The sequence below is a fragment of the Chrysemys picta genome, chromosome 12 (assembly GCF_011386835.1).
Source record: "Chrysemys picta bellii isolate R12L10 chromosome 12, ASM1138683v2, whole genome shotgun sequence".
NCBI classification, from domain to species: Eukaryota; Metazoa; Chordata; order Testudines; family Emydidae; genus Chrysemys; species Chrysemys picta.
This window is the reverse complement of record NC_088802.1, coordinates 18962924-18977563: the sequence shown is the minus strand read 5'-3', so window position 1 is coordinate 18977563 and position 14640 is coordinate 18962924. Positions and strand designations below refer to the sequence as shown.

The following is a 14640-nucleotide window of genomic DNA, read 5'->3' as shown; positions in this document are numbered from 1 at the left end:
TGTCACAATATGTGCCCTCTTGTATTTAGCTTGGACACTCTGGTTCTCTTCTCCAAGACCCAAGGAAGAGCTCTGAGAAGTGTGAAAGCTTACGCCTTCCCCCAGCAGAAGTGGCTCCAATAAATGATGTTACCTCACCTACCTTGTCTCTCTCAAAATCTTGACAAGTCTTGCAGGACAGGAAACCCATTTCCCACCCAAAATTACTCTTCAAGTATTCTTCTGTGGTCTGTGTCCGGTCACCATGCACATATAGGCAACAATAAAATTTAGCTGTCGATCTCAAAGTGATTCATCAAGCTGGGTAGGTATCATCAGCCACATTTTCCAGATTGTACAGACAGGGGAAATGACTGGCCTGAGATCACACAGCTGCTCAGAGGAACAGAACTCAGGTGTACTGAGTCCCAGTCCCTTAGTCATGTTGCAATGACTGAGAAAGGATCTGCCACTCATTCGAATCCCATGCACTCCTACAGGCTAGGGACTGAATGGCTAGGCAGCAGTTCTGCAGAAAAGGACCAAGGGTTTACAATGGACGAGAAGCTGGACATAAGTCGACAGTGTGTCCTTGTTGCCAAGAAGGCTAATGGCATTTTGGGCTGTATAAGTAGGGGCATTGCCAGCAGATCGAGGGATGTGATCATTCTCCTCTATTCAACATTGGTGAGACCTCATCTGTAGTACTATGTATAGTTTTGGGCTCCACACTAGAAGAAGGGTGTGAAAAAATTGGAAAGAGTCCAGCGGAGCGCAACAAAAATGATTAGGGGGCTGGAGCACATGATTTATGAGGAGAGGCTGAGGGAACTGGGATTGTTTAGTCTGCCAAAGAGAAGAAGTTGCAGTGGGGGAGGTTTAGATTGGATACTAGGAAAAACTTTTTCACTAGGAGGGTGGTGAAGCACTGGAATGGGTTACCTAAGGAGGTGGTGGAAGCTCCTTCCTTAGAGGTTTTTAAGGTCAGGCTTGACAAAGCTCTGTCTGGGGTGATTTAGTTGTGGAGTGGTCCTGCTTTGTGCAGGGGGTTGGATTAGATGACCTCCTGAGGTCCCTTCCAACCCTGATATTCTATGATACTAACCTAGAAGACCCAGCTCATATCCCTGCTTTGCCTCAGATTTCCTGTGTGATCTTGGGCACATCACTCTCTCTGGGCCTCAGTTCCCATCTGTAACATGGGTATAATAACACAGCCGTGCCTAATAGGGATGGGGTGAGGATAAATACAGTAAAGAGGTATGAGTTAAAACAGAGGTGGTTGGAAATATTTGTACTTTATGAAAATTTTGACTTTTTCTCAAAAAAAATTCTAAAACTGAACATTTTTGTGTGAAAATTGCCAGAAACTATTAAATTAAATTTAAAAATTCAATTTTCAGCCAAAATGTTTCTTTTTCCAGATTTCATTTTTTTTTTAAAGAAAAACTTAAAAATTGCAAGTGTAGTAGAGAATTTATGTGATTTTCTTTTCAGTGAAACTTGCAATTTTCTATTGGAAAAGGTTTTGATGGAACATTTTTGAGCACTCCTGGCGCAGATACTGCAGTCATGGCAGGCAGGTAGACATACTCTATATAGATGGAATGGTGAATAATGGGACTTTTTTTCCTGGTCAGCTTTAGCATTGAGTGATGATGGTTCCCTCAATTAGAAATTCATTCCTGGGCACCTGTTAATTTGGTGCTTGAATGGGAACTGAGTTATTCTGAAAATTCTGGCCTAAGGGGTAAGTGTGACAGAATGCACTGTAGCCGTTAATTTCAGAAAGGGGAACTACACAAAAATGAGGAGGTTAGTGAAACAGAAATTAAAAGATACAGTACCAAAAGTAAAATCCCTGCAAGCTGAGTGGAAACTTTTTAAAGACACCATTATAGAGGCTCAACTTAAATGTATACCCCAATTTAAAAATCATAGTAAGAGAACCAAAAAAGATCCACCGTGGTTAAACAACAAAGTAAAAGAAGCAGTTAGAGGCAAAAAGGAATCCTTTAAAAAGTGGAAGATAAATCCTAATGAGGAAAATAGAAAATAGCATAAACGCTGGCAAATGAAGTTTACAAATATAATTAAAAAAACCAAAAAAGAATTTCAAGAACAGCTAGCCAAAGACTCCAAAAGCAATAGCAAAAAAAATTTCAAATACATCAGAAGCAGAAAGCCTGCTAAACAAACATTGGGACCACTGACCGATCGAGATGCTAAAAGAGCACTCAAAGACGATAAGGCCATTGCAGAGAAACTAAATGAATTCTTTGCATTGGTCTTCACTGTTGAGGATGTGACGGAGATTCCCAGACCTGAGCCGTTCTTTCTGGGTGACAGATCTGAGGAACTGTCCCAAACTGAGGTGTCATTAGAGGAGGTTTTGGAACAAATTGATAAACTAAACAGTAATAAATCTCCAGGACCTGATGGTATTCACCCAAGAGTTCTGAAGAAACTCAAATGTGAAATTGCAAGACTACTAACTGTCATCTGTAGATATATCCGGATATATATTGGGAAAATAACACAGCGGGGCACAGACTATCCAACAAATTCTTGGACTGCATTGGAGACAACTTTTTATTTCAGAAGGTTGAAAAAGCTACTAGGGGGGAAGCTGTTCTAGACTTGATTTAAACAAATAGGGAGGAACTCGTTGAGAATGTGAAAGTAGAAGGCAGCCTGGGTGAAAGTGATCATGAAATCATAGAGTTTGCAATTCTAAGGAAGGGTAGAAGGGAGAACAGCAAAATAGAGACAATGGATTTCAGGAAGGCAGATTTTGGGAAGCTCAGAGAGCTGATAGGTAGGGTCCCATGGGAATCAAGACTGAGGGGAAAAACAACTGAGGAGAGTTGGCAGTTTTTCAAAGGGACACTATTAAGGGCCCAAAAGCAAGCTATTCCGCTGGTTAGGAAAGATAGAAAATGTGGCAAAAGACCACCTTGGCTTAACCACGAGATCTTGCAAGGCACCCGGGCCTGATGAAATGCATCCTAGAATACTCAAGGAGCTAATAGAGGAGGTATCTGAGCATCTAGCTATTATCTTTGGAAAGTCATGGGAGACGGGAGAGATTCCAGAAGACTGGAAAAGGGCAAATATAGTGCCCATCTATAAAAAGGGAAATAAAAACAACCCAGGAAACTACAGACCAGTTAGTTTAACTTCTGTGCCAGGGAAGATAATGGAGCAAGTAATTAAGGAAATCATCTGCAAACACTTGGAAGGTGGTAAGGTGATAGGGAACAGCCAGCATGGATTTGTGAAGAACAAATCATGTCAAACCAATCTGATAGCTTTCTTTGATAGGATAACGAGCCTTGTGGATAAGGGTGAAGCGGTGGATGTGGTATACCTAGACTTTAGTAAGGCATTTGATACGGTCTCGCATGATATTCTTATCGATAAACTAGGCAAATACAATTTAGATGGGGCTACTATAAGGTGGGTGCATAACTGGCTGGATAACCTTACTCAGAGAGTTGTTATTAATGGTTCCCAATCCTGCTGGAAAGGCGTAACGAGTGGGGTACCGCAGGGGTCTGTTTTGGGACTGGCTCTGTTCAATATCTTCATCAACTACTTAGATACTGGCATAGAAAGTACGCTTATTAAGTTTGCGGATGATACCAAACTGGGAGGGATTGCAACTACTTTGGAGGACAGGGTCATAATTCAAAATGATCTGGACAAATTGGAGAAATGGTCTGAGTTAAACAGGATGAAGTTTAACAAAGACAAATGCAAAGTGCTCCACTTAGGAAGGAAAAATCAATTTCACACATACAGAATGGGAAAAGACTGTCTAGGAAGGAGTACGGCAGAAAGGGATCTAGGGGTTATAGTGGACCACAAGCTAAATATGAGTCAACAGTGTGATGCTGTTGCAAAAAAAGCAAACATGATTCTGGGATGTATTAACAGGTGTGTTGTGAGCAAGACACGAGAAGTCATTCTTCCGCTCTACTCTGCTCTGGTTAGGCCTCAGCTGGAGTATTGTGTCCAGTTCTGGGCGCCGCATTTTAAAAAAGATGTGGAGAAATTGGAAAGGGTCCAAAGAAGAGCAACAAGAATGATTAAAGGTCTTGAGAACATGACCTATGAAGGAAGGCTGAAAGAATTGGGTTTGTTTAGTTTGGAAAAGAGAAGACTGAGAGGGGACACGATAGCAGTTTTCAGGTATCTAAAAGGGTGTCATAAGGAGGAGGGAGAGAACTTGTTCACCTTAGCCTCTAAGGATAGAACCAGAAACAATGGGTTTAAACTGCAGCAAGGGAGGTCTAGGTTGGACATTAGGAAAAAGTTCCTAACTGTCAGGGTGGTTAAACACTGGAACAAATTGCCTAGGGAGGTTGTGGAATCTCCATCTCTGGAGATATTTAAGAGTAGGTTAGATAAATGTCTATCAGGGATGGTCTAGACAGTATTTGGTCCTGCCATGCGGGCAGGGGACTGGACTCAATGACCTCTCGAGGTCCCTTCCAGTCCTAGAATCTATGAAATCTATGAATCATTTAAATCAGCTTCTGTACCAAATTACTGGAGGATGGCTAATATGCCGCCAATTTTTAAAAAGGGCTCCAGAGGTGACCCTGGCAACTACTGGCCAGTAAGCCTCACTACAGTACCGGGCAAATTGGTTGAAAGTATCATAAAGACCAAAATTGTCAAACACATAGATGAACATAATTTGTTTGGAAATAGTCAACATGGTTTTTGTAAAGGGAAATCATGCCTCACCAATGTACTAGAATTCTTTGAGGGGGTCAACAAGCATGCGAACAAAGGAGATCCAGTGGATGTAATAAGAAGAACAGGAGGACTTGTGGCACCTTAGAGACTAACAAATTTATTAGAGCATAAGCTTTCGTGGACTACAGCCCACTTCTTCGGATGTAATGTCAAGTATCAGGGGGAAGCCGTGTTATTCTGCATCCACAAAAACAACAAGGAGTCTGGTGGCAATTTAAAGACTAACAGATTTATTTGGGCATAAGCTTTCATGCGTAAAAAACCCCACTTCTTCAGATGCATGGAGTGAAAGTTACAGATACAGGCATTATTATACTGTCACATGAAGAGAAGGGAGTTACCTCACAAGTGGAGAACCAGTGTTGATAGGGCTAATTCGATCAGGGTTGATGTAGTCCATTCCCAATAATTGATGAGGAGGTGTCAATTCCAGGAGAGGCAAAGCTGCTTTTGTAGTGAGCCAGCCACTCCCAGTCCCTCTTCAAGCTCAAATTAATGGTGTTAAATTTGAAAATGAATTTTAGTTCTGCAGTTTCTCTTTGAAGTCTGTTTCTGAAGTTCTTTTGTTCAAGTATGGCTACTTCTAAATCTGTTATAGAATATTCAGGAAGATTGAATTGTTCCCCTACTGGCTTTTGTATGTTACCTTTGCTGATGTCCAATTTGTGTCCATTTATTCTTTTACGTAGAAGAATAAATCATCCCAACCAAGGCTTTGTCCACCTCCCTAGGTAACCCATTCCAATGCTTCACCACCCTCCTAGTGAAATACACCAAGGTTAGAACAAAAGGACCCCAGACAAGTAACTTACATCAGTGTTTCTATTACTACTGAGTGTAACCCAGAGACTTTGGGCCAGAACAACATCAGCATTATACTGGTGATGCCAGTGGATCTACTCTGCATTGGTGCTGGTCTAGCTGAGTTGGAAAATGTGACCCTTACATCTCCGTCACCCTCACTTTTACCAGGGTGCTGTCAGCCAAATCTGGATCCTTGTGTGCACTGGCCATTGGCCAAATCCTGATCTCTTAGAAGTGAGGGGTTAGACCCAGTGACTTCAATGGGATCCAGTTTGGGCCTCATTATCCCAAATCAGATTTTCTTTAGGAAACCCTGGAAAAAGTTTCTCTTCAGAACAGCCTTTCCACCACAGCACCAATGACACAGCTTTTACATAATCATTTAAGTTAAAATCATAAAAAGATGCCTCCCTGAGGCTCTTTGTTCCCTAACAAATCATTAATAATACAATAATACCCCAACAGAATATACATAATCATTTCAGCAGGTACTCAGCCATACAGAAACTTCTTTTGCACCCTTTTATCATTGTGGGGCGCAAACCTTCAGTGCGCTCAGAAAAACCTCATCAAAGAGATGATGTATGTGCACTCCCGAGAGAGGATAAACATTGAAAATCCTGTTGAACCAAACACTCACCATCTACCCAGGCCTTTCCACCTCCAAAACCACCTGGAACAAAGAAACAAATCAAACCACCAACCAACCAGCTAAACAAAAATACATTAAAAAAGAGAGAAACAAATAACAAATGCATTGATACCTCAATCAGATTTATCATCACCCAAAATAAGAAGAGCCATAGACCCCACTAGGAACTTTTGCTATTGCTACTGATATTATGTGCAAGGTGCTCATATAGCATGGTGATGGGTAACGCTATATAATTGCTAGATAGATAGATAGATAGATAGATAGATAGATAGATAGATTCTTATCTTATGTACATTGATGTAAACCTATAATAGGGTACCTTAAAGACTAACAGATTTATTTGGGCATAAGCTTTCATGGGTAAAAAACCCACTATAACAGGGTTTAAAAAATAACTGGATAAATTCATGGTGGTTAAATCCATTAATGGCTATTAGCCAGGATGGCAAGAAATGGTGTCCATAGCCTCTGTTTGTCAGAGGGTGGAGATGGATGGCAGGAGAGAAATCACTTGATCACTACCTGTTAGCTTCATGCCCTATGGGACACCTGGCATGGGCCACTGCCAATAGACAGGATACTGGGCTGGATGGACCTTTGGTCTGACCCAGTATGGCCATTCTTATAATAATAATGGAGATATCCCATCTCCTAGAACTGGAAGGGACCTTGAAAGGTCATCGAGTCCAGCCCCCTGCCTTCACTAGCAGGACCAAGTACTGATTTTGCCCCAGATTCCCAAGTGGCCCCCTCAAGGATTGAACTCACAACCCTGGGTTTAGCAGGCCAATGCTCAAACCACTGAGCTATCCCTCCCCCCCATAATATGGCCATATTCTTATGTTCTTATATTCTTATAATAACTCTTTTTTCATTCAGTCAAGTTTGTCTGGATTATTACTAGTGTAAATACCTAATTCTGCAAAAACAGATAGCACGGTATGAAAAGCCTGCAAAACACCATGTCTCTGGACTGCACCAACATGCAGAAAACCTTATAAGGCAGACACTGTCAAATCCAATTTTATAAGAACTTACTGAGGCTGTTAAGAATGCTGGAGAACACGGTATGTTCTCATGGAGACAATAATATGATCAAATAATTATTTTTCTAAGAAACACAGAATGAAATCATGCTCAAAGAATAAATATGGACTTCTCATTCTTCATGAATAACCTCCAACCTATCAGTTTCCTCAGTGCACATTTGAGCTCCTTGTTCCTCATGCTGTAGATGATTGGATTCATCATTGGTGGCAACACAGAATAGAGAACGGCCACCAAGAGATTCAGAACCGATGGAGGGCTGGAGATGGGTTTCAGATACGCAAAAGTGGTAGTGAAAAGTAACAAGGAGACCACAATGAGGTGAGGAAGGCAGGTGGATAAGGCTTTATGCCAGCCCTGCTTAGAAGGGATTCTCACCAGTGTGGTGAAGATCTGAACATATGACACAATTATGAAAACAAAGCAGCTTAAGCATAAGAATAAACTAAAGATGAGAAACCCATCTTCACTGAGGTCTGAGTCAGAGCAGGTGATTTTGAGGAGCTGGGGAATTTCACAGAAAAACTGATCCACCATGTTACCTCCACAGAAAGGTATTGCAAATGTGTTTCCAGTGTGCACTGCACAGTAGAGAATAACACTGATCCAGGCATTGGCTGCCATTTGGACACAAGCTTTTCTGTTCATCACTGTCTCATAGTGCAGTGGTTGGCAGATGGCGACGTATCGATCATACGCCATGACGGTCAGTATGGCATAATCTGCTGAAGCAAAGAAGGCAAAGAAAAACACTTGGGCAACACATCCAGAATAAGAAATCGATCTGGTGTTCATCATGGAATTGGCCATTGATTTGAGGATAGTGACAGAGATGGAGCCGAGGTCTAGGATGAAACCACTTGGGTCATTATACAATGTCATCCAGGCATCTGCTGGAACAGTAGAAGATCTTTGTCCAGCAATAGAAGCTAGCCTTGGATTAGTCAGAGATGTCCATTGCAAAAGTACACAGACTTGATTCTTACAAATTTACAATAGCTGTGTCGCTCTATCTATGTTGCAAGAAACTCTACGCCTCTCATCGAAGTGGTTTTATTATGTTGGTGTAGCAGGAGAGTTAAATCAGTGGGCTGAGAATTGCAGTGTGTACACCACCACTGTTTTGTTGACAGAAGCTGCCTTTAGTCAAGAAAACTGTGCAATGTAGACAAGGCCACAGTGTCACGGCTAAATATGAGGTAGAACAGATAGTTTAGCATAAGTAGTTAGCGCATATTCCGAGGAACCATTCAAGATGAAGTGTCCCGTTAACACTCCTCCAGTTCTAGAACAAAACAAAGCACACAGAAGCCCAAGTGGCAGCTCTGCAATCTTCCCCCACTCAACAGTCTTTGGAAATGTGCCTCTACTCTGCCCTGGAAGGACCCTTTCTGTACATAAAAAGAGATTCCCTTCTCCATATCCTTGTATGCTTCCTTAGTAAAGGACCACAAGGGTGCAAATTATGGCCAGTAATGTTGATATTAGTGTGATGGGGAGACATCCTCTAGGAACTGGATAAAGATGCCCAGTGCATTTTGTACAGGCCACCATAAAGAAATTGGGAAGAACTAACCATTCTTTATCCAGAGTGGAACAGCTTGAAATGGAGTGACTGTGGGAGCCTCACATCAGAACACCCCTAACACTGACAATGTGAACAGGGGCAGTGGATCCTTTCTCTATGCAAGCCCGTATCAAGGATGATCTCTCTCTCTCCTCCATTCATCAGTGAGGTGTCTAAAGTCACTGACACACCAGGTCCCGGAACCCTAATTATTGAAAGAAGCCAGCAAGAGTGGCAGAACGATTCCCCCTTCTATTGAAATGGAGTACTACCGGTGCTGTAACAATAAGGTTACGTCTACACTACCCGGTAGTTCGGCAGCAAGCAAATCGAACTTCTGGGTTCGACTTATCGTGTCTTGTCTGTACAAGATAAGTCGAACCTGGAAGTGCTCGCCATCGACAGCGGTACTCCAGCTCGGCGACAGGAGTACCGCGAAGTTGACGGGGGAGCCTTGCTGCCGCGTCTGGACCGAGGTAAGTTCAAACTAAGGTACTTCGAACTTCAGCTACATTATTCACGTAGCTGAAGTTGCGTACCTTAGTTCGAATTGGGGGGTTAGTGTAGACCAGGCCTCAGTGATTCAAATCCAGTACTGGTGTCAGAGGGCTTGACCTTAATGTAGTTAACACTGCCCTACCAGTTTACATAAGAGTTGAATTTGTGCTGTTCCTCATGAGACCCACAGCTTCAAGTCTGGAGACTCCTTACAAGTTCTCAGAAATGCCGTAAAATCAAGTGACAGCAATATTTGTCTTATTTGTTCTTTTGGACTCATAAGAAAGCCCAAACGCTAGACCTCTGCCCAGTATTGTAAGAATATATGTAAAATACACTGACTTGGTCCACCAAATCCTCACCCATTCATCCTGGGAAACATTCTCCTTCCTTCAGCATAAAAATCGCCCATTAACCAATGGCAAAATTTCCCCCATCAGTCAACGAGAATATTTTCCTCCTTCAACAAGCAGTAGACTTCTCTGCCCTCCACTAACCAGACAAATCTGTCCTTCACCATCCATAGACTACTCTGCCCCTACCAATTATTAGATTATCCTCCATTCACCCACCAAAACATTCTCCAGCAGAAACAGCCATAGACCTGCATTTGACAACAATCACAGACCTTCCCTCCTCCTTATTCCCTATTCACCATCCATACAATTCGACTTAACCAAACTAGACTTCTTCCCTTTTCACTGACCAGGGGATCATTCCCCATTCATTGACTTTAACATTCTCCCTCCTCCAACAATGAAACTTCCATATAATTTTCCCATCAAGCCAGCTAAGCCCTAAGGAAAGATTGGGAGAATAGGTAGGCCAGCAGCACATCTTGAAGGTCAACAGACTTGGTTTGCAACTTCAGAAGACAATTCCACTCTCAATAAAGCATCATTGATTTGTTCAGGTGCCTCAGCAGATTACTGTTGCCCTGGTGTCTACATTAGGATGTGAGGAGGGACACTGTACCTTGATGTTTTCCAGTGAGGCCATAACAACAAACAAAGCTTGAAAGCAGAGCTGGCCAAAACATGGGATTTCCGCTTTGTGGGAAATGTTGCTATTTCAAAATTTCCCTCTAACTGAAAACTCTGGGTCGGAGGGGGGGGATGTTTTACAAACACCAACACATGGTACTTCAGAAACAAAATTTGCTCCACAGGCATCTGCTGAGTGAAATTGACATTCTTGTCAGTTTCATGGCTGCTAATAGGAGCAGAATGTGAGTTTCACTCAACAGCTGATTCCAGGTTCCCAGGCCAGCTGGTTGCCCAGACTATGTGACTCAGTAGCCATTTTAGGAAGCCAGCTGCCCTGGAAGTCTGGAAGCCCTGGTGTTCCTGGGCCAGGACCTTCGGCATGCTGAGATTACCCTCGAGCCACAGCCTCTGGGAGCCCATACCAGGGTCTTCAAACTTCCAGCTCCTTAGCAGCTCAGCTTGGCAGGCAGGCAATCCATTGCCAATCTGACCTTTCTTCCCTGAAAATCCATCAAACCTGAGATGTTTCTGTGAATCATTTTGGGTTCTATGAATCAGCATTTTTGGACAAAACTCTGTTTCAGCAGTAATTTTCCATCCAGCTCTAATTGTGAGCTACCCTGTGATTTACCTCTGACAGAAGCTGAAGTGAGCTCCTACTCTGTGTCACTGGAAAAACTGAAGGAATACAGAAAAATCTTTTTGTATTTATAATAACTTTGCTTTTTCAGGAAATGTGATTCAGCTGAGTTGATGGCCCCTGTGCGAACATTCCAGCCATGCAAACAGGAACGTTTCTGGAAACAGTGACATTTTGGCAAATTGGACGGGTTTTGGTCAGTGCACGCAATGGCACTTGCATGGAAGCTAGGGAAGAAACACACCATGTTGGTCAACATCTTGGTGATGAGCATGTTTGTGAGCAGGATTTCCAGGAGGGAGAGGTTGTTGATGAAGAGTTGTAAAGGACTGGTAAGTCTGGAGAAGAAGGCCCAGAGATTCTGGCTTTGAGATAAAAAATTATTTTATGTTAATAATTCAGACCCAAGAAGGGGATAGTAATTCCAATGCACCAATTGTAAGGCTTTATTTGACTGGGAAAGGAGAGAAATGGAGACAGTGTCAGGGTCTGACACCAGTTTCTTGTTAGCCTTAAGTACTATGCATAACCCTAACCCATATCCAAAGGGACTTAAGCATGATTTTACCTTTAAACCTTCAATGGGGCCACTCATACGATTAAAGTAAAGACTGTGTTGAAGTGGCTGTGGAATCAGGGCCTTTGTACAGAGTATTCCAAGGGAGTGAGTTTTAAATTGATAATCATGAGTGTTTGGAGCAGATCCTCAGCTGGTGAAAATTCTCAGAGATCTATTGACCTCAATGGCGCTATGACAATTTACACCAGCTGAGGACTGGCTCCTTGATTTTTAAGGATCCCGAGTGTGATACTTCCATTTGTTCAGAGAAATGAAAGAGAGCATGTCAAAAATGTATCCTGTCAAAACTGCTCAAAGTTCAAACATCAAGTATTTTAGGATGAACTGTTTATAAATGACAGATAGAGTAAGATATAGCCATAAAAATCATTGTTAAATAATGTTTAATAAAGAGTATTTATAAGAAAATCATGATTTGGACATAGACAATCATTAACAGGAAAAGAAGCAAAATAATTTGCACAATAATCTCCATAGATTATTCATTATTTACCTAGCTAGCTAACATAATTCACAATCAAATAGAAATCTATCATTATGACTCAATGAGGTTGTCATTGTGGGGAGCAAACCTTCAGCTCACTCAGAAAACCCCATCAAAGTGATGACATATTGGCACTTCCAAGAGAGAACAAACATAGAAAATCCTGTCTAACCAAACACTCACCATCTCCCCAGGCTTTCCCACCTCCAAACAAACGAACCAAACCACCAGCCAACCAGTTAAGAAAAAAAAGAAAAAAAAATCTGACAAACAAGTAAACAAGAAATACAAAGAACAAATGCATTGATATCTCAATCAGAAATTACCCCCAAAAATAAGAAGAGCCAGAGACCTCACTAGGGACTTTGCTATGGCTACTGAGTCTATGGCCAAGGTGCTCAGATAGTATGGTGATGGGTATCAGTATATGATAGATAGATTCTGAACTTATTTACATTGGTGTAAACCTATAATAACTTCTTTTTTCTTGAGTCACGTTTGTCTGGAGTTTTACTAGTATAAATACCCAATTCTGCATAAACAGATTGAACAGTATTTTCTCATGGAGGCAATAATGTCATCAGCTGATTATATAAAGAAACAAAGAATGAAATTGTTACTGAAGGAGAAATATGGACATTTTATTCTTAGAGAATAACCTCTGACCTATCAGTTTACTCAGTGCACCTTTGAGCTCTTTGTTTCTCATGCTGTAGATGATCGGATTCATCATTGGTGGCAACACAGTATAGAGAACAGCCACCACTAGATCCAGACCTGAAGTTGAGCTGAAGGTGGGTTTCAAGTAGGCAAAGGTCCCTGTGCAAATAAACAATGAGACCACAATGAGGTGAGGGAGGCAGGTGGAGAAGGCTTTATGCGGGCCCTGCTCAGAGGGGATTCTCACCACTGTGGTGAAGATCTGAACATATGACACAATTATGAAAACAAAGCAGCTTGAGGTTAAGCACAAACTAAAGACGAGAATCACGACTTCACTGAGGTCTGAGTCCGAGCAGGCGAGCTTGAGGAGCTGGGGGATTTCACAGAAGAACTGATCCACCATGTTGCCTCCACAGAAGGATATCGCAAACGTGTTTCCAGTGTGCACTGCAGAGTAGAGAAAAACACTGATCCAGGCACTGGCGGCCATTTGGACACAAGCTCTTCTGTTCATCACTGTCTCATAGTGCAGTGGTTGGCAGATGGCGACATATCGGTCGTACGCCATGACGGTCAGTATGGCAAAATCTGCTGAAGCAAAGAAGGCAAAGAGAAAGACTTGAGCAACACATGCAGAATAAGAAATCGATCTGGTGTTCATGAGGGAATTGGCCATGGATTTGGGGACAGTGACAGAGATGGAGCCGAGGTCTAGGATGGACAGATTCATCAGGAAGAAGTACATGGGGGTGTGAAGTTGGTGGTTGAGCGCAATGGCTATGAAGATGAGAAGATTCCCAACCAGCGATAAAAGGTAAAGCGCTAGAAACACCACAAAGTGTAAAATCTGCAGTTCCCGAACATCAGAGAATCCCAGGAGAAGGAATTCGCTCACGGCGGTTTGGTTGGACATTTTCTTCCTCAGTATGCTGTGTGACGGCTGTGGAAGGAATGAGAAAGACAATGGTCAGGATTAGAGTGATACAGGGAATAGCCCTGATTCCCCTTTCGCTAATATCTCATTATATGAATGTCAAAGATGCACAGCACTCATCACTTACAATGTTTAGGTGCTGTTAGTGCTCTCGCTTCTGACAAGCAATCAGTCCTTTTATCAAACTAGTGTAATTGGGTCAGCTCCTTTAAAGTCAATGGAACTTCATTACTTTACCCCATCTGAGGATTTGGCCCAAGATGTGGCTTGTTAAAATGCAGTATGAAGAATGGAACAGAGTACAGTCCAAACCCAAAAAATCGTCCAAAGGAGGTCCCTCTGTTGCGACCATCACCAAGCTCACAGCTTGGTTATGAAACAGATAGACTAAAATGCCAAAACATTTTAAATGCGTGTAATAATGGACTAGCAGCATCCCTCCATCATCTCTATGTTGTATCGTTTATTCTGTGCTGTGCAGTGCAGGGGTTGTCAGGACACTTGGGCTATACTTTGGTCTCTGCTAGTGAACTTTGGCCAGTCATTTCCCATCTTTCTGCCTCTGTTTCCTCTCTCTGCCTTTCTCTGCAATGTCAACTAGAACTGTAAGGGCTTTTGGAGAGAGGCTGTGGGGCAGATTTTTAAAGGTATTGAGGCACCTAGTGGGGTTCTCAAAACATTTAGGCCCCCAACACCCCTTGAAATTAACAAGTTATAAGCTCCTAGGTGCTTTTGAAAATCCCACTAGGTGCCAAAATACCTCTGGAAACATGGCTCCATGTCTTGTTATATGTAAGTTCTGCACACCCATTTACACCATTTATACTTAGCCAGCAACAGTGTGGAGCTTGGACAGGAGCTCTGAGTTCTACTCCCAGTCATTTCCCCTATGTTCTTGAACGGTCTCAGGATAGACAGGGTTTGGCTGCTTGGTTCAACTCTAACCCAGGGTTAAAAGGGGCTAGTCTGTATAAAACACAGTTATTCAATTGTTACCTTCTTACAATTATCACTTTGAAAGAGAAATCACACAGAT

General features: G+C 42.2%; 1 protein-coding gene across 1 annotated transcript; it reads right to left on the bottom strand.

Moving 5' to 3' along the window:
- Positions 1 to 12623: 12623 nt before the first annotated feature.
- On the bottom strand, positions 12624 to 13583 carry LOC135974591 (olfactory receptor 14A16-like). Its single transcript, XM_065563010.1, has one exon. It carries the CDS (start codon positions 13581 to 13583, stop codon positions 12624 to 12626), a length of 960 nt encoding a protein of 319 aa, XP_065419082.1.
- Between the last annotated feature and the right edge of the window lie 1057 nt (positions 13584 to 14640).